The sequence below is a fragment of the Jaculus jaculus genome, chromosome 15, assembly GCF_020740685.1.
Source record: "Jaculus jaculus isolate mJacJac1 chromosome 15, mJacJac1.mat.Y.cur, whole genome shotgun sequence".
Lineage (NCBI taxonomy): Eukaryota > Metazoa > Chordata > Mammalia > Rodentia > Dipodidae > Jaculus > Jaculus jaculus.
Genome location: NC_059116.1, coordinates 61,066,673 through 61,086,880, shown reverse-complemented (window position 1 = coordinate 61,086,880; position 20,208 = coordinate 61,066,673). Strand labels below are relative to the sequence as shown.

The 20,208-nt window shown below is 41.9% G+C and overlaps 2 protein-coding genes across 7 annotated transcripts in view; one reads left to right on the top strand and one right to left on the bottom strand.

The window, feature by feature from the left end:
• Cacnb2 (calcium voltage-gated channel auxiliary subunit beta 2) overlaps positions 1-14,849 on the top strand; it is a 350,607-nt gene extending 335,758 nt beyond the window's left edge. For 2 of the 3 annotated variants that reach the window (XM_045134924.1, XM_004668405.2), the window contains 5 exons: positions 780-889; positions 4,011-4,162; positions 9,258-9,353; positions 10,956-11,141; positions 12,074-14,849. In XM_045134924.1, coding sequence (XP_044990859.1) covers positions 780-889; positions 4,011-4,162; positions 9,258-9,353; positions 10,956-11,141; positions 12,074-12,565 — 1,036 coding nt within the window. In that variant the 3' untranslated portion in view covers positions 12,566-14,849. Of the gene's footprint in view, positions 1-779; positions 890-4,010; positions 4,163-9,257; positions 9,354-10,952; positions 11,142-12,073 lie in introns of all 3 variants that reach the window. The other variant, XM_004668404.2, reaches the window with a different exon arrangement.
• A 4,388-nt stretch (positions 14,850-19,237) lies between these two features.
• The window catches only part of Nsun6 (NOP2/Sun RNA methyltransferase 6), an 85,488-nt gene continuing 84,517 nt past the window's right edge, over positions 19,238-20,208 (bottom strand). For all 4 annotated transcript variants that reach the window (XM_045134955.1, XM_045134956.1, XM_045134957.1 and 1 more), the window contains one exon: positions 19,238-19,713. In XM_045134955.1, the coding sequence (XP_044990890.1) occupies positions 19,486-19,713 (228 nt within the window). In that variant the 3' untranslated portion in view covers positions 19,238-19,485. The remainder of the gene's footprint in view (positions 19,714-20,208) is intronic.

Below are 20,208 nucleotides of genomic sequence, written 5' to 3'. Positions count from 1 at the left end.
TCCTTTATCCCTTCCACCTAATGTACCCTACTCCAGGCTCTGTGTTCAGCTGCCTGCCTACACCAAAAATGTAACTAACATCTGCAACTTAATGTTGTGCAGGGGTGACTCCGAAAGACTGTTTAACCAAGCCTCTAGTTTTCCCTTCTACATCCACCACTGTCTTCAGATGTTGTAAGCCTTTAACTTTCCCTGCTGCCAACCTGAACATTCAGCCTTCCCTAGTATAAGCTGTTTAGTATTTTCAGCTTCCAAATATTGTTTTTGGTTTTGCTCCATCTAAAGCAACCCTCTTAGCTCACTATTGCTACCACAGTACCCTGTATGTGCTCTTCACAGAATTACCATGACCTTTCAGCACTTACGAGGTCACTTTCTCTGATCTTCATACTTGTCACACACATCAGTTCTCTGAAGGAAGGCTGATTGGCTTTGTCCTTATTTCTTCCCCATGCCCGTCACAACACTGTCACAGGAGTCAGTTTTAAACACCAACTCTGTCACTCAATAAATACAAAGGTTTGGGTAAGTCTACCTACAGTTTATTTTCTTCGCCAGCATCTTTTGCAAGCATGTGGGACAATTTAGTCAAATTTGGTTGAAATAACACAAATTTTAAAAAAAAGAAAACATTAGGTAGGACAAGTGCATGATAAGGATAAAAGATTATATGTCCTAACACGTCTGGTCCAATACACACATAAAAATGTTGACCATGGGCACCTCTGTTCTTTTATTAGACTAACAACTAGAGGGTCTTTTATTTTTTTCTCCTGCAGGATATCTATCACAAGGGTCACTGCTGACATCTCTCTCGCCAAACGCTCAGTATTAAACAATCCCAGTAAGCATGCAATAATAGAAAGGTCGAACACAAGGTCAAGCTTAGGTAAGTCTGTAAGATGTTGATGAGGTTAAGCTAATTAAACATTCCTTGCTGTGATAGTTTGAATGCATATCCCCCAAAGACTCAAGTGTTTTATTAAAACACCTGAGCTTCAGCCCCGAGCAGGCAGATAAGGAGCTCTAACTATTAGATAATTCCAGGGCACAGATAGAAACATCAATGTTAGTCGTCAGTCTAGTCTTAATGATCCAGAGTATGGAAGGAAGTATTAGGTTGGCTTCAAGTTTAAAACCCCACGTCATTAGCATTGACACTGGATGGGCTGTTTTGTCACACATGTGAGCTGAGTATGATTAATGATTTTATTGGTAATAAAGTCATATTCAAAATAGGATTATATGTGTGTTGAGTGCTAAAGGATGAAAACAATTCATATCTGCTCTTACTGAGTCAGCTTTTTTTTTCAAGGTAGGGTCTCACTCTAGCCCAGGCTGACCCAGAATTCACTCTGTAGTCTCAGAGTGGCCTTGAACTCACAGTGATCCTCCCACCTCTGCTTCCCAAATTCTGTGATTAAGGTGTAACCCCCCATGCCTGGCAGCATTTTTTTATTTATATAATAGCAGTATAGGGATTTTGGTTTATGCGTACATTCTGAGGGGCTGACTGGAAATTGCCTGTTAATATGTACTATTGAGAAGATCAAATTCTGGGTCTGGGCAGATGAACAAAGTATTAAAAGCAAGCCTGATGACTGGAGTTCAGATGCCAGAACCCATGTGCAGCCAGGGTCAAGTAGCATATGCCTGTAATCTCAACACATCGCCAATGAGGGCTTACGGGCCAGATAGTATGGCCTTGGCAGTGGCGAAAGAGAAGGGAGAGCCTGTCCGAAACAAGGTGGAGGAGAGGACCAGCCCCCCAAGGTGTCCTGTGACCTCTCCCCGTATGCACAGCACACATGCACCCGTGTACACACAACCAAACCAGGCATTTCAACAGCTGTTTCATGTCTTTGTGATGTGTTCAGAGTTTAATCAGTTTCAAAATTTCATTACTAGATTATTAGTTATTTTGCATTTGTGTGAAGCATTTCTGGTACGATGCAGAGTATGGTGTATGCTCATGTCATGATGTGCACACCCCACGTGCACCACGTGGACGCCGAAGAAGAATCTCTACGGCTCGCCAGCTTGTTTCCTCGAGACGGGTATTTGAAGGGCAGACTGGCTGCCCAGTGAGCCCAGTGATTCTTAGCTCTCTACTCCCCACAGGACTGGGCCACAGGTGTGTACGGCTGTGGCCAGTTGTTTACAGGACTGTTGCATTAAGTACTAGAGAATTAGACTCTTGCCATTTCAGGCCCTGAGCAGTCCTCCCAGCCCAGGCTTTCTGCCTTTATATAGGAAAGCCTCTAAGAGTAGTGCAAAATGTTTAAAATCAGTTAATTCTTTCCCCATTTATATGTTAAATATATACCTTCTTTGGAAGGCTTTTAACATAGAAGTTTTATGCATACTCAATTCTGACATAAATAATAAAACCCATTATAAATAACAAAGCTTATGTGTCAGCAATGACATTTTATAAAAGCTCAGATTCCTCTCCCACCTAACAGCTGGCCAGTGGTCTAGGAGTTCTGGCACAGCATCCAGCCAGGGAATAGAGAGTACGCTGAGAATCAAGGCGTGCTTGTACACCAAGAAGACCCCTCTGGGGAAACCACGTGCGAAAACAAGGACTCGTGTACATATGTAACTTACGCTGCTAGGCACACTCGCCTCAGGGAGATGCACGGCTAAAGTCTCTTTATATTCAGGCAGTCTTGTTTTATTTATAGTCCTCTCCCCCCACCCACATAACATTCGTAAGCAAATCTCAGACATGTTTTACCAAATTTACTCATTTATGCATCATAAACTTATAAGCTATAAAGGATACAAATAAAATCTATGTTATAGTTCATAGGCATCTTAAGCCTCCCACTTTTCAGAAGATTTTTTTTTCTTATAGTTTTTTGCTTGATAAAACTAGGCTACTTCATACTTCCGAAAGGTACTGATAGTTCAGCTTTGCTGACGGTATTACATCAGTGTCCTTTATGCAGCTCTGTTCCCTCCATTTCTTACAGATTGGTAAACTCAAACGCTTGATCAAATTTCTCTTAGCAGGATTGTATCACGGGTGGTATGTGACCATATATGTTAGTATCTCAAGTAATTAGGTCCTGATTTCTCAAAGATACCTAATCAGTAAAAGAACTCTCAACATTATAGTGAAGCAAGTAATAAGTAGCTTGTCTTTTTTGGAATTTTCTTCCATGAGTACAGATTAATAAAAGAAATTGAGGTCATTCACAGGCCCCAGTTGGCTGGCCTGAAGGAGTCCTGAACTGGCCACAGTGGTAACCACAGCAACACAAATATGCATGCTAGTTCCATGCTGCCTACTATGGTAGTTTCCGGATATATTATAAAAATCTAAAAATTCAAGTCAGGTGTGGTGGCACACACCTTTAATCCCAACAGTCAGGAAGCAGAGGTCAGAGGGTTGTCATGAGTTCGAGGTCACCCTGAGAGTACATAGTGAATTCCAGGTCAGCCTGGGCTAGAATGAGACCCTACCTCAAAAAACAAAACCAAACAAAAAAAAACCTTAAATTCAATGTTTCTTTTTTCTTTTTTGGAGTTCATTTATATTTTTAGGTGCTTGGTAATATTTTTCTAAAAGTTTCATAACTTGGATTTCCATAGTGCTGTCATTAGCAGAAAGCTCTTTTAAAACAAGAAATTTTACAAGAACTTTCCTCCAGTGATGAAAAATATGAGAAGTGTGTTTTTAGAAGAAAATTCTGATAGGTGCCCTTGTCTCTCCCCTTTCACAGTGTACTTTAGCTTGGTAATGAAACATCTCAAAATGACAATAGTGGGTGACACACACAGGCTCAAAGTGAAAGGAGAGCTGCTCGAGAGTGCAGTTCTTGAAGTGAAGGTGTGAAGAAAGAGCCCTTTCCAACGGACACCTTCTATCAGTGGTATAGTCTGTGATCATTGAACTAATAGCTGACTTGCTGACATTCCTATTGAAGGAATGTTCTAGTCCATCTCAATGTAGTCTAGAAACATGAACTTTAAATAACTGGACTCTGCTTAACCTTTTCCAGCGGAAGTTCAGAGTGAAATTGAAAGGATCTTTGAGCTGGCAAGAACCCTGCAGTTGGTAGTCCTCGATGCAGATACTATTAACCACCCCGCTCAGCTCAGTAAAACCTCCTTGGCCCCTATCACGGTGTACGTGAAGATCTCGTCTCCCAAGGTAAAGCGCTCCTGTTTGCTCTGTGCTGACACCACTGAAGTGTGCTTGACACTCGGGAGTGCGGGTCAGTCCAGAAACGTTCAGACTGGTGGAAGTGAAGCTTGGCGGCTCCTTTTACGACTCATCCCGGTGACTCACAGTCCGTCATAATCACGGAGAAAACTTCAGAGGGTCTGTGCTGGGAAAACTATTCCTTTCATGATACTAACGCATTCCTTACATCACTCTTGACACATGCACAAATGGTACAAAAACAATGTTGGGTAAAAATAAGAGTATGGGGCTAGAGAGATGGCTTAGCAATTAAGGCACTTGCCTTTGAAGCCAGACCCAGGTTTGATTCCCGAGGACCCACATATGCCAAGATGCACAAGGTGCCACATGCGTCTGGAGTTTGTTTGCAGAGACTGAAGGCCCTGGCGCACCCATTCTCTTTTTCTATCTACCTCTTTCTCTCTCAAATAAATAAAATAAAGTTAAAAAAAACAGAGTATGGAAGAAAATATACCAAGTTACTGTATTAAGCACCATCATACTTGTAGTTAAAAACGCCTAAAGAGCCAGGGTTCCTAAGAAGGTCCTGATGCGGCGGCACGGCCCTCGCTCGGCGCAGCCCTGAGACGCGCTGGGCGGCGGGACAAGTGCGCAGCGCAGCAGCCTCAGGATGCGCAGCTGGCGGCATCGCAAGCTCCCACGAAGTAACTCGACATCAAGCATGGGTTAGGCTTATTCAGACTCACAACTTAGTAGTTTTTGTTTTATTTTGTTTTGTTCTTGAGAAAAATGAGTTTGTCACTTCAGAGAGAACTAATGTCTTTTCTTTTGGGGGGGGGGGCGGGGCGAAGTGAGGCAAAATCTCACTTTAGCCCAGTCTGGCCTCTCAGTGATTCTCTCACCTCAGCCGCCGAAGTTCTGGGATTACAGTCATGAGCCACCATGCTCAACCAAATATCATGTTTATATAGTGAAGTATGTAGAAACATGGTGAAGGGAGTATAATGCAAATAATGCATGGTGAAAGATCCACTTAAATTTCAACAGAGACCAATGGGACTTTTCTTATTCTACTATATTAAGTTTTCCTCTTGGTAACTAGTTGAGTTTTAATGTAGTATCATATTTCATATTTTTAAAAAATATGAAAGCAGATTTGAACATTATTAGAAATTTTAGAAAAATTTTTGAAAAACTCATTATTACTTTTAAATTTTAATCTTGAAGTTGTTGTCTGTTAGTAGTCTCATAGAAGCACTGAGAGATAAAATAAACTTAAAAACAGTTGTAAATTTTTTACAAGAAGTCTATTTTACAAGAAGTCTATGCCATCTATTTGTGGCAATTTGGGACTTAGCCATCATGACGTTGGGGCCAGGATTCTGAGATTCCCTACGCCTGCAGTCCGCTGGCTCTGCAAGGCAGGGAAGCTGAGAGCCATCCGGGATTCTCCTGGGGACAGCGTCAACTCCAGAGAGCTCTGGTCTTGTCTTTCTGTCCAACAGTGAGCCTTGTGCGTTAGGCTCCTCCTCTATTCCCAGGGCCACCTGGCCATCTGTAGATTAAGCCCTTGAGGGGAAAGCACCAGGTGACACATTGCAGGTGCTTGTTTATGTGTAGTCCCCTACTTTATCTTTGTTATGGAGAACTGCCCAGCCACAGCATGTGACAGCAAGACAGTTTTCCCAGGTTTTAGCATCTGTCTGGGATTGACCCAGAACTCAACTATTTTTTATCTACTTTTTATCCCTGGGGAACACAGCGGGATAGCATCATTTCCTCCCTCCCCCCACCCTTTTTTTCCCTAAAATTTCAGGGATAATTTGAACTGTCCTCAGGGCTACAAGGCAGCTTTATGATCCTGTCGTTTTATAGCTTTTTACGAAGGAGAACCTTGCATTTTTTTTCCTGTCTATGATTTTAATTATTTTCAATATTCCTTTTGGGGGACACTCAACAGTAAAAGTTAGCCATGCAGTCTAGGACAGTGGGCTTGGTGGAGGCTATCCCCCACAATGAATTTCCCACTATGTTGGTTCTCCAGAACAGACACCAAGGCAAAACCTTATTCTTCAGACTTAGGGCTGTGAGCCAGCCACACATATGCTCATATATAACACATTCTTTTTTTTTTGTATTGTTTGTTTTTTCGAGGTAGGGTCTCACTCTAGCCCAGGCTGCCTGGAATTCACTATGTAGTCTCAGGGTGGCCTCGAACTCATGGTGATCCTCCTGCCTCTGCCTCCTGATAAAAGGCGTGCACCATCATGCCTGGCACACACACATTCATTTTAAGTGTACTTTTCATATAGACTTCAGACACATTTTCTCCTCACACATTCATCTATTTATTTTTTCATTCCAAAGCTATGTGGTCTCATTTTAAATTTTAATTTAATTTTTTAAATTTTTATTTTTATTTATAACTCTGGAGACCAAAATCAAATCTTGAATTACTTTAAGTATAATTTCAGATTTCATATTCAGGACTTTCCAAACCAAAATTTGATTAGTCTCAATTCCAACTTTTTAAATTTCCAATTTTCAAATTACCTGGGATGGTCTGGGTGTCCAGATTACCCAAGGACAAACTGACTTGATATGCAATTCCTAGGAGGATCTAAAAATGTTAAAGCTGGGCGTGGTGGTGCACGCCTTTAATCCCAGCACTCGGGAGGCAGAGGTAGGAGGATTGCCGTGAGTTCGAGGCCACCCTGAGACTCCATAGTGAACTCCAGGTCAGCCTGAGCCAGAGTGAGACCCTGCCTCGAAAAACCAAAAAATAAATAAATAAATAAAAATGTTAAGCACAAAAGGACAAAACGAATACTAAACAGGACAAGACACAAAAGAACAAAGGAAAGACAGACAAAAGACAACAATTGAATGATATATGGGCCCCAAAACCAGAAACAAGTAGACAAAGTGACATTTCGCTCTTGCCTAGAACCAGGACCAAGTAGAAAATGCAGGCTCTGCGTTGTCCTGAACCAGGTGGGCAGTGAAATGACTTGAAATTGCCCTGGAGAGGAATGTGCATGTGTCTTGTCAGACACCTCTCTGCCCCAAGTGAGATTTCAACCCAGACCAAGTGTCATGGCAAAAAAGCTATGACTCTCCAATTGAGGCCTCCCCACACCAGCGCTTGCTGGGTTCACTTTTGTGCGGCCATTCACCTCGGCTGTCCATGGAGCAGAAAGCGGGTCCCAGGGCCTTGGAACATCTTCAAGGTGCACACCCCCTGGGAGCAATGCTTCAGTCCTGGAGGTTCAGAGAGAAGGGTCCAGCTTTTGAATTTGGGTTGGGGTCTCCATTATGTTACCCCAGAATTCGCAAGAATAAAGACCACTGACCACAAATTATGACCAAGTTGAAGCAAGTTTTTAATTGTGTACAATACAGCCGGTCCAGTGGCTGTCCCCCTAAGGCAGGGTTCTGGAAAGCAGCCCCAAGTTACTTTCTCAGGCTCCTTTTATAGGGTAAAATCACAAAAACCATAGGTTAGGGGGCAGAGTTTTATAGAAGGCAAGTAAGCGTGGTGACAGAAGCTGACCAGCTGTTATAGTTAAACTACTTTCCCGAACATTATGAATACACAATCTTGGGCACAGTAACCAGGGAGCAGTTTGTAGCCCCACCTCAGACAGAAACTTAACCTAGTCATGGCTTTTGTTGTTAAAATGGAGTCAGGTTGGCTCTTTAACAGTACGTAGTAGATAAAATAGCAGAGACTTCAGTTTTCTTCAATGAAATCATGTATAGATTTGTAAAAGTGCCAGGCATGATGGCACCTGCCTTTAATCCCAGCACTCAGGAGGCAGAGGTGGGAGGATCACCATGACTTTGAAGCCACCCTGAGACTACACAGTGAATTCCAGATCTGCTTGAGCTAGAGTGAGACCCTACGTCAGAAAATCAAAAAAAAGGAAGCGATTTGTGGGGGGAGATGATTTAGTCAGTAAAGTGCTTGCCAGACAGGCATGAACTCCTGAGTTTAGTTCCCCAGAAGCCACGTAGAAGCCGCGAGTAGTGGTGGTCACCTCTAATTCCTGGGCTGGGAGGTTCGGCCAGATTCCTGGGATTTGCTGGACAGCTAGCCTAGCAGAAGTAGTAAGCTTCAGGCTCAGTGAGACCCAATTTGAGAAATAAGGTGGAGCCAGGCATAGTGGAGCATGCCTTTAAAAGATTCCAGCACTTGGGAGGGAAAGGTAAGAAGACTGCTCTGAGTTTGAGGCCAGCCTTGAGGCTATGGAGTGAGTGCCAGGTCAGCCTGGGCTAGAGTGAGACCGTACCTTGAAAAAAACAACAAAAAAATAAATATAAATAAATAAATAAGGTGGAGAATGACTAAGGAAAATATCTGACATTAGCTTTTGGCTTCCATATGCACACATACATATAACTGATTAATTTTTTGTATTTTGTTTGTTTGAGGTAGGTTCTCCCTCTAGCCCAAGCTAGAACTCACTCTGTAGTTCCAGGCTGGCCTCAAACTCATAGTGATCCTCCTATCTCTGCCTCCCAAGTGCTGGGATTAAAGGCATACACCACCATACCCTGCTTAGATTTATTAATATTTAAAAAAATATTTTTATTTATTTGTAAGCAGAGTGAGACAGAAGACAGACAAACAGAGAATGGGTGCACTAGGGCCTCCAGTTGCAAGCAAACTCCAGATGCATGCACCACTTTGTGCATCTGGCTTTACATGGGTACTAGGGAATCAAATCCAGGTCAGTAGGCTCTGTAGGCAAGCACCTTAACACCACTGAGGAATCTCTCCAGCCCCAGATTTATTAATTTTAAGTGGATTAATACTGTTAAACTTTCTGGTATTAGAAACAATAGCCCTTTGGGAGATCATGAGGCAGAAAGTTTTGAGACTCTTAGGCTAGAAAAAGAGGCTCAGAATAAGCTCTTTGCTCTGGTTCAAAGCTAGCAAGAGATTTATGTGAACCTGGTAATTTTGTAGACAATCTTGTGTGTTGCTCTGTATCTCAGTCAACTATGAACAAGTGTTTATAAAAAGCCCATTCCTGAAAGAGTCAGTCATAATGTCTTGCAGCTTACCTGAGTGCCTATACTCCTCCATCTTTTGCAGGTGTTACAGAGGTTAATAAAATCTCGAGGGAAGTCACAAGCTAAACACCTCAATGTCCAGATGGTAGCAGCTGATAAACTAGCTCAGTGTCCTCCGGTAAGTCCTCCATACCGTGGATCCAGATGAAGGGTCACACCTGGCATTTTATTTTAAGAAACAACAACTAAATGCCTCAAGGAAAGAGATTTCTCCTCACTTAAAATGTGTTCACTCCAAAGAAGAAAACCACCAGCCTGCAGTTACATGACCGTGTGTTCTGAGCATAAGCAGGCCAGGTAATGACCACACTTTCAGAATCCTGCATGCGTCTGTGCCACCCTCAACAGGACCATAGTTCTAAAGAGCTGAATTGTAAGATGGCACGACTTGGGGTTGGGGTCTTGGCACCTCTAATCACAGGAAGCGGATTGCCTACTCTTATCAAGTATCTGAGAAATTGTCTTGAGACCATATCAAAATGAATTTTAACCTGTAAGTTACCCCGACATTCAGGATTCATTCCTAGTACTAATCCAGGCTTTACAAACATAGCTACTTCAGAGGCTACAAAGCTATACTTATATCCATTTTGATTTGAGTGATTGCTTTAAAGTATGCTGAAGCTTTTGATAAATACTTTTTAACATCTTGAAAAGGAAGGCATTTTCCCCTAATGAACTGTTAAATCTGGAGCATCAGCTGCTGTAGCAGACAGCCGCAGGTTCACTGAGATGAACTTCCAGACCAGGCAGTTATGGAAGAAAGGATTTATTGAAGCTCACAGATCCAGGGGAAGTTCCATAATGGCAGAGGAAGCTGGCCCCTCTTAAAAAGACCAGGCAGAGAAGGAGAGGCCATAAGCCTAAAAGCCAAAAGGCACTCAGCGCAGCACACTTCAGGAACTCCAGCTAGGCACACTTTGTGTATCTTTAGATTGGAATCTCAAACCCACCACCACACCTTAAGATCCACCCAGTGACACTGCCTCCAGCCAGGTGGCTGCAGATGCAAACTACAAGTAAAATACTACTATTAATAAAAAAAACTACATAATAATGAAATAATAAATCAGGACTGGAGAGATGGCTTAGTGGTTAAGCGCTTGCCTGTGAAGCCTAAGGACCCTTGTTTGAGGCTCGGTTCCCCAGGACCCAAGGTAGCCAGATGTACAAGGGGGTGCATGCATCTGGAGTTCATTTGCAGTGGCTGGAGGCCCTGGCACACCCATTCTCAATCTCTGCCTCTCTGTCTCTCTGTCTGTTACTCTCAAATAAATAAATAAAAATAAACAAAAAATAATAAATCAATAATAAAAATAAAAATAATAAAACACTGAATAATATTGGAGGCCATCTAGTCAAACTACCACAGCTGCACTTTTTCCTCACTGACTTCTGACATGGGCTTTTTGAAGCCCTGTAACAAAGACAGGCATCTTCAGCTGTTCAGACTGTTTCCCTGAACACTACCAATAAATAATTTCCCTATACCAACCGACCCTTACCAACCATTTTGACAGCTATTCACTTTGGACCTAATTAATGAAGAGCTGAGGTGGTGAACACAGGCTAAGTCAGCTAAGAGAACTGGGAGCCCTGTGTATCAGCAAGAGCAGATTCAGAGGCCCAGTACCTCCTCTACTTAGGAGTTTAGGGAAGAGAAGGGGAACTCAGTCCTGGCTTGCCATAAGGGTGCTCTCGGAAATGTTTGCCTCAGCAGGAATCATTTGATGTGATTTTGGATGAGAACCAGCTGGAGGATGCCTGTGAACACCTGGCTGACTACCTGGAGGCCTACTGGAAGGCCACCCATCCGCCCAGCAGCAGCCAACCCAACCCACTCCTCAGTCGCACCTTGGCCACCGCACCTCTGCCTATGAGCCCCACCCTTGCCTCGAATTCACAGGTAAGGAGAATGCTGCGTGTGTGGTCCTCCCAGAGAAGCCACGGTGAGGTCCCAGGCCTTGAGCCCAGCCAGCCAGCGCATTGCTTGCTCTGCCAGCCTTCTCTCCATGCCACAAGAGACCTGGTCACTTAAGCAGGCCCTGTATAACCTGAATCTGGGTAAGAAAGAGGGCACAGTATTAGCATACACAGCTTTGATGCTCACTAACCAAATGGTCACTCTAATGGCAGGTGCTTGGAGTCCAACCCTGCCCCACCTCTGTCCACATGTACAGCTGCCATGTTCCTTGACCATTTTTGCCTTAGAAGCCATAACAACAACCACTTTCTAATGGCTATTATCATTAATTAGCTCAAGTTTTGTCTTTGCTCTTTAAATCCTAGGCCTGCCATAAATAATAGTATGTGGTGGCCCATGCTTATAATCCCAGCTATTTGGGAGTTTGAGGCAGAAGAATGAAAAGTTTAAGGAAAGCCTGGGCAACTTAAGGACACTGCTTCAAAATAAAATCTGTGAAGTTTGGAAAATAAACCATGCCTCTCCCATATGTCATATGTCATTTAGCATTTCCTATCTTAAGCCCAAACTTAACATCTTGACTAGTTTTGCATGAGTAGGTTATTTTCCATAGATGTGGAAAGCTCTCAGACACCTGAATCTTTCCTTGAACCACAAGAGAATATGTAAGAGGACATTCCCTACCTTCATTTATTCATTGAAATGTAAAGTTGGTCTAAGAACTTATAAATTAACATAAAGCAAAGCTGAGCCAGCACCGCTGGGCTTTTTTTCGGGAGGAATTCTGGGACCAAGCGCAGTTAGGCTGCGTTCCAGAGACTTCCGAAAGGACTACATGTGCATGGTCCTGCTTTCTGACACCTTAATGCTTCACTCTCTGACCTCAGTTGATACCCCTTGTCCTTTGCTGCCAGGGTTCTCAAGGCAATCAAAGGATTGATCGTTCTGCTCCTGTCCGTTCCGGGTCCCAAGCTGAAGAACCTTGCCTCGAACCAGTCAAAAAATCCCAGCACCGCCCTTCCTCCTCAGCCCCACACCACAACCACCGCGGTGGGACAAGTCGAGGCCTCTCCAGACAAGAGACGTTCGATTCTGAAACCCAGGAGAGCCGAGACTCTGCCTACGTGGAGCCCAGGGAAGAGTACTCCCATGACCATGTTGACCACTGTGCTCCCCACCGTGACCACAGCCACAGAGACGAGAGCCACGGAGGCAATGACCACAGACACAGGGAGCCTCGCCACCGCCCAAGGGACATGGACCGAGAGCAGGACCACAACGAGTGCAACAAGCAACGAAGCCGTCACAAATCCAAGGATCGCTACTGTGACAAGGATGGAGAAGTAATATCAAAAAAAAGGAATGAGGCTGGGGAGTGGAGTCGGGATGTTTACATCCGCCCGTGACCCTTTGTGCACCGCCCCGTCTCGTGTAACAGCACCCTCAAGAAAAATCTCTGGGGTCAACATTGCAATCATGTCATCTGTCTTGTATGTTCTGCGTTGCTGTTGCTTCAATAGCAATAGCATGCAAGAGTACTAACATATATTATTTTCTTTGGTATTATCTACACTGGCCGGGTACAGATGTAATCCCTCCTACTGGACATTTCAAAAAACTTGTGGGTAGTTGCCACCTGATTAAAGTGGCTTAAGAAATGTAGCTAATGTATCCCGCAAGCCAGATACAGCACAGATTTTAAAAAGTGGAATTTCTTATTTCTCCAGATTTTTAATACCCAGATACCCGACTGACATATTCATTCATCCATGGACCACGTTTCTTGCTTGTACCTCTGGCTGACTAAATTTGGGGACAGATTCAGTCTTGCCTTACACAAAGGGGATCATAAAATTAGAATCTATTTTCTATGTACTAGTACTGTGTACTGTATAGACAGTTTGTAAATGTTATTTCTGCAAACACCTTATTATAATTATATATAATATATACATAATATATATATATATATCAGTTTGATCACACTATTTTAGGGTCTTAATGCCAAGTCAGCAGATTTGCTTTATGAATCACAGGGACTAGAAATGTCCACATTCAGGAACTTTGTAATACCGTTGTGTAGACAGACACCTATCCTATTCTAACAGAAAGTCTCTATACACACTGTAAATATGTGTGACTGCTAGACCTGAGGTTTGATTTCTGAATGTTATACCATCCTTGTAAGTTTATAATTTTAACCATAAATTATGGTAAATATAACCAAACTCCAGAGATTGTTCTATTCCATACAGTCTACACTGATTGTGACAAACACGTTCTTAGCAGCTAGTGTCTGTTATAGTCACTGCACTGGAGTATTCGAGCCAGAACCCACTGTGTGCACAGGTATGTGTGTGTGTCTGTGAGCATGTGTGGGGCTGAGGTGAAGTGAAACGCTGAAGACTAATGAGAAACCCAAGGCCAATGTCTAGACTGCTGCCCATCTGGCTTTGGAGTTAACTGTGCTCTGCGTCGCTATCAGGGACTGTTTGGAAGCTTGCTGCCAAAGGTAACCAGGAAAGCATTCCTCTGCTGGCTCCTTATTTTCACTCCTACAAAGTGAAAACATAGGTATCTTGTACTGTGAGTGTTTCACTGGAAATGTACAATCTTGGTGTGTTAGAGTATCTGTTTTAGTAAGAAATGTTTACACAGCTTGTAGAACTATTTCATAGGAAAATAAATTTTTATAACTTCTCCCACTTCATTTTCTAACCTGGCCTACTATTCCTGTTGCTTATCTCCCAGTTACCTCCTGTTCCTCCCCACCCCTCCCCACCAACTTGAATAGTTGCTTTGTCAGAACCCAGAAGTGCTTCTTATAAACCAAAGTTTCTCTCTTCAGAAGTTATCAGGGCAAAATGGGGTAACTTGAAGTGAAAAGAAAATTACAAGTACTTTCCTACAAGAGACATCTATCTGCTCTCAAGGAAGCCTAGAAGCACTAGTTCCAGCTTCCGCTTACACTGCTGCAAGAAGCTTAATGTGATGCTAAGGCTGGAACCTTCCATATGTCTCCTAAGTGTCCTGTTAACTGGATAAGAAAAACGGTATTAGGTGTGCAAGTCTCTAGCACTTCAAGCTTACTACAGGAAAATGTTGATCTGTGATGCCTAACTTCAGATTTATTACTGAAACAATAGCAGGTATAAAAATCTGTTTATTGTTTTGCTTCCTAATTATTGCAGATTATTGCCAAATATCCTCAGGCATTTATAAGTAAAGCTGCTTTACATTTAATTATTTTTCCTAGACCCAAGAAAACTCAAGAGTTTAAAAAAATGAGTTACAATCGGACTTGATAGCACAAGCCTTTAATCCCAGCACTCAGAAAGCTGAGGTAGAAGCATCACTGTGAATCTGAGGCCGGCCTGGCCTACCAAGTGAATTCAGTTCTGCCTGGATTAGAGTGAGACCCCGCCTCAAAATAAATAAATCAAAAAAGGAGTTACATATCCTATTTTACCAAGGGTTTATCAGCTAATAAAAAATGATATTCAGAATCAAGCTATTAACTTTATACTATAGAACTGATTTGTAGAATAAAACAGTAATCATTACATATTAATTTTTTTGTTGTTGTTTTTTCGAGTTAGGGTCTCATTCTAGTGCAGACTGACCTAGAACTGATTTGTAGAATACAACAGTAATCATTACATATTAATTTTTTTGTTGTTGTTTTTTCGAGTTAGGGTCTCATTCTAGTGCAGGCTGACCTAGAATTCACCTGTAGTCTCAGGATGGCCTCGAACTCATGGTGATCCTCCTAGCAAATTTAATTTAATCCCAACTTAATTTAATTTAATCCCAAATGCTGGGATTAAAGGCATGTGCCACCACTCCCAGCTATATATTAATTTTTAATCCACACTTTTCACTTTAATTTGGGAAAACAAATTAAACTTGCTTTTTTGACAATTTTTTTTTTTTTTTTTGAGGTAGGGTCTCACTCTAGCCCAGGCTGACCTGGAATTCACTATAGAGTCTCAGGGTGGCCTTGAACTCACAGTGATCCTCCTACCTCTGCCTCCCAAGTGCTGGGATTAAAGGCGTGCGCCACCACACCCGGCTTTTTTTGACAATTTTTATCATGGGAAGGTGTTAATCACTAATCCGCCCTTTTCTACACATTATTTCATCAAATGAATGATTCTGGAACATTTAGATTCTTGAAGCATAAATGGTATTTTCATACTTGCTAGTGTCATCAACTACTTCCAAAGAATCATGCTAACAGCATCCATCTTTTTAAGTTTTGTACCCACTTTTAAGTTTATTCCTCACTTTACTGTGGAACTTGTTAGTGCAAAGCAAAGTGTTCCTCAACTATGTTAAGGGAACTGACATAAAGGTATTGCCATGGACGGTGTATACCAAGCGTATGTGTGAGCAGCGTGTAGCGGATCCATAAATGGAGAAATAATACCTAGGGCAATGGGATATTTACTGCCTTGTGGAATGTAAAATTATAGTGTTTTTACACAACAAAGGTTTAATCTTAACCTATGCAGTGGTACAATCATGATGGCTTTTTGGAGTCAATAAGAAATACTGGAAATGTGCTTAATAGTGTTATATTTCTTTGTCATCATCTTTTTAGTATTTCCTATGCTCTTTCTCAACCACTCATTTAAGTTACTGTTACAAAAATGGTGCTGCTAAATGTAGGATGTCTCAGTCGTACTGTACTTCAGGACAGTGCCACATTTTACCATGGTCTGCCATGCATTCCTGTGAAACAAACATTCACTGTCAGCTACACTGAACTGTTGAACAACCTTGGTTTAAGTCATTTCATACAAAACAAATAAAGAGCTGGCTTCTGCACTGTTTACGCTAGTATTAATCGCCACTGTAGGAGTGACTCTCGTGACGGAGAAGGTTACAGACGCAGCGCTCGCCACTGCTGAGCACGCCGAGGACCACGGCTATCACCGGGCGCTCTCCAGCAATCTCCCACCATGTCTGATTGTCACAAAGTTCAAGACGGTAGAAGACTGCATGTGAGCTACAACAAAATAACCTTCTTCCCACCTTAATTTAACAAGTACAATCATGGTTGGAAGTTTCTTCATTTTTAAAATGAAGATCCATCTTAGAGACAAATTTAATACATGCTTTCCCTATACCCAGTGGCCAGTAGTCTGTGTAACACTTCAATGAATTAAAATCAGAGTCATACTGACGCTTCTGGGTCAGTTGAATCTCTGCAAAGATACATTATAAATTATTTGTACTTCATTGTGTGATATAAACTAAAACCCAACACAGGGACTTTTTTAGAGTAAAATTATTTACTATTGAATTTTAAAACTTTTCTGCTTTCTATATAAATATCAAAACTAAATTTAGAAAAAGATACAAAAATATCTGACATGTCCCTGATTGTCCCTTAATGGCATTTTTCTTACATTTTTGTGTTCTTTAGATGTCTTATTACCAACTTCATGGAAAGAAACCCACTGAAAATTGCTTATGTGTTAAAGGAAAAAAATTATCAATATTCTTTATCTTACTGATTTAAATATGCAACTGTTTTCTTTTGTTTTAGAGTAGTGCTTACATTTTGACATGGATGGTAGTAATCTGTACCACGCAAGTTTGCTTTTCTTCCACTTTCATCCCAGCTATCACATAAGCATGTGCACAGGGAAAGGAAACAGTATGGAGTTTTTAAAAATATATATATTTTTGGTTATTCATTTATTTATTTGAGAGAGAGTGTTCTAAGGCCACCAGCCACTGCAAACGAACTTCAGACACAAGTGCCACCTTGTGCATCTGGTTTATGTGGCCCCTGGGGAATCAAACTTGGGTCCTTTGGCTTTGCAGACAAGTGCCTTAGCCACTAAGCCATCTCTCCAGCCCCAGTATGGAGTTTTTTGATGCTGTTTTTAATATTTTAAATATATTTTATTTATTTACTTGATAGAGAGAAAGACACAGAAAGAATGTGTGTGCCAGGGCCTCCAGCCACAGCAAACAAACTCCAGATGCATGTGCCCCCTTGTGCATCTTGCTTACATGGGTACTGAGGAATTGAACCAAGATCCTTTGGCTTTGCAGGAAAATGCTTTAATTGCTAAGCCATCCCTCCAGCCCGATAACATATAGTTTCTTAAAGTACATTTAAAATTTGGGGAGGCATGCTGAACCCCAGAGGTAGAAGTGGCAGAGGCCAACGGTGTCTCTTTTTGTCAAGTAACATCGACTGGACACAAGTCAGAATGGGAAGGTTGCTCACATGACTGAATCTTGGGAACTTTGAAAAATATATATTTTCCACAATTGACTTTCTCCTCTGAAGTAGTGACAGGAAAGAAAAAGATGGGTTGTCTTATGTCCAGATACATTTTCCAAGTGTGGCTCAAGGGCGCAGTGAAGAAACTGGAATATAAAGTGGGGACAGGAGGAGCACTTGAGTTGAGGCTAGCCTGGGCTACATAGTTCCAGGTCAGCTTAGGTTAGGGTAAGACTCTGCCTCAAAAAAAAAGGGAGAGCCTGGAGAGATGGCTCAGTGGTTAAGGCGCTTGCCTGCAAAGCCTAACAACTGTGATTCAGTTCCCCAGGACCCACATACGGCTAGATGCACAATGGGCAGTAGCTGGAGTTCTTCTGCAGCAGCTGGAAGCCCTGGTGCACCATTCTCTCTGTCTCTCTTTGCTCTGTTTCTCTGCTTGCAAATAGATAGGCTGCGCTCTTCTCTCACAAGACAGCCTGGCAGCTCCCAAGTAAACTTTTACTTTGCTTTAAAAAAAAGAAAGAAAGTAAAATAATTTTTTAAGAAAAGGCTGAGCATGGTAGTGTATGCCTATAGTACCAGCACTCGGAAGGCAGGGGGTAGGAGGATCGCTGTGAGTTCGAGGCCAGCCTATGACTACATAGTGAATTCCAGGTCAGCCTGAGCTTGAGCAAGACTTTGTCTCAACAAAAAACTAAGAAAACAGAAACTAGAGCGTGTTGGGTACTGGAAGGATACTGAGCAAATTCATGGATGTTTAAGGCTTTCTTCATGAACAGGCCACCCATTGGTATCACCTGACCCAAGACATCATTAGCAATATAGTGAGTGGTTGTGAAAAGTTCTTAAAAGCAGCCAACAAGGAAAATAAACTACCAGGCAATTGTTTCCAACTGTTAATTTCATATACTCAAGGCAGTGATTTAGGAGGCTGAGAATAAAAGCCACGCAATTTGATGTGTTTAGCACATGAGGCAGTCTTTAAAAACTATGATTGCATTCTGAAATTTTAACAGGTCTTACCTAAATAGTTCATTTGGGGAAAAAAAAAAAAAAAGGCAGAGACACTTGGGCTGGAGAGATGGTTTAGCGGTTAAGCACTTGCCTGTGAAGCCTGAGGACCCCGGTTCGAGGCTCGATTCCCCAGGGCCCACATTAGCCAGATGCACAAGGGGGCACACACATCTGGAGTTCATTTGTAGTGGCTGGAAGCCCTAGCATGCCCATTCTCCCGCTCTCTATCTGCCTCTTTCTCTGTCTGTCACTCTCAAATAAATAAATAAAAATAAACAATTTAAAAAAAAAAAAAAAGCAGACACACTGAGCACAATAGCAGGAGGAGGTCTGGTTGCTTCTGCAGTTTGGATGTTGTTTTTGTCTGGGTTTAGATTTGACTAGAAATTCTCTTTTTTTTTTTTTCTGCCTTGACCTGCATGCTACACAATGCTAATTAATGTTCAGCAGAGCAGGCCAATGCCAATGCCCAGCTTTAAGCACCAGGCTAGTTCCAGGGTCTCAGAAGCAGCTTTTTCTTTCTTGCCAAGCAGTTTTCCTTTCATCCGCACAGAGTGTGCTCCAACAGATGATACAAGGAAGCCAAAATGGAAGCTTTTCTCAGTCACTTTTCTACCTTTACTATATCTACATTAGCTGTGCAGTAAATACCTATTTCACCCTTAATATTATCATTTGGAAGAGATCTAGACCTCATTTAATAGGGCTAATTTACCACAGATAGTGAGTCGGTGACAAACCTATTACCTCAGTTACTAGCACATAGTTGTTTTTAAGGAAGTAGCAACTTCAGAATGTGGAAACAACGTAACTTTTTATGTCGTATTAAATGTTGATAGTTTTATTCTTTTGTTCTCAGTTTCACCAAATTTTAACATTCAAAAGTCTAGTATGTACAAATTAAAATACAGCTGCCAAGTGCAAATATGTCCGAGATACCAATTTACAGCTCCTTTTCATCTATTCAGGTTATAAAGAATAAGCTGATTTACAAACCTAGAATATCCCCCAACTCCTCAGGACAGCATACACATACTTCTATTGGCCAGCTTCTTTGCTGTTTTCATTTCAAGAAACCACCCCCTCTGTGCTTTTACATTTCAGAAATTTTGCAATAAAAAACCCTATGCAATCCTTATTTGCCAACCAAACCATGTCTTCTCCTCTGGCGTCTCTGAGAGAATCAATGCAGGTGTGTTGGAAGGGTGCGGCGGACGGGTCAAACCGCTGTAGCTGTTTCAACTGCTCCGGTGATAGGCCAGCTCCCAGCATTCCTTCTCCTCCGATGTGTGGTTTCTGTTGGGAAAAAATAAATACATATACTTGAAGACCTTATAATTAGTAAGCTGGCCTGGTAAAACTTAAGCTAATAGACAGCTTGACTGTGCATATCACATTTTCAAGAAACTGAACTATGAGTAAATACTTTTAACTTTTGCTGAATGTATCTGCTATTTTCAGGAGTGGGGAAGCAGCAATACATGGCCACCTGATGAAGGAATACTTTTGTCCTACATACCCTACATGTTTATCTATGGTATTTTGAAGGTCAGAACTGTATGATTAGAAACATGGATTTAAATTATAGCTCTAGCAGGTTTGAAGATGTGACCTTAAGCAAATAGCTTTATCTAATTCCATTTCCTTATATATAAAACACCTAGGATCTTCAGAGATGGCTCAATGGTCAATGGCGCTTACTTCCAAAGGCTAACAGACAGGGTTCAATACCCTAATGCCCACATAAAGCCAAAACCACAAAAGTGGCACATGCATCTAGTGTTTGTTTGC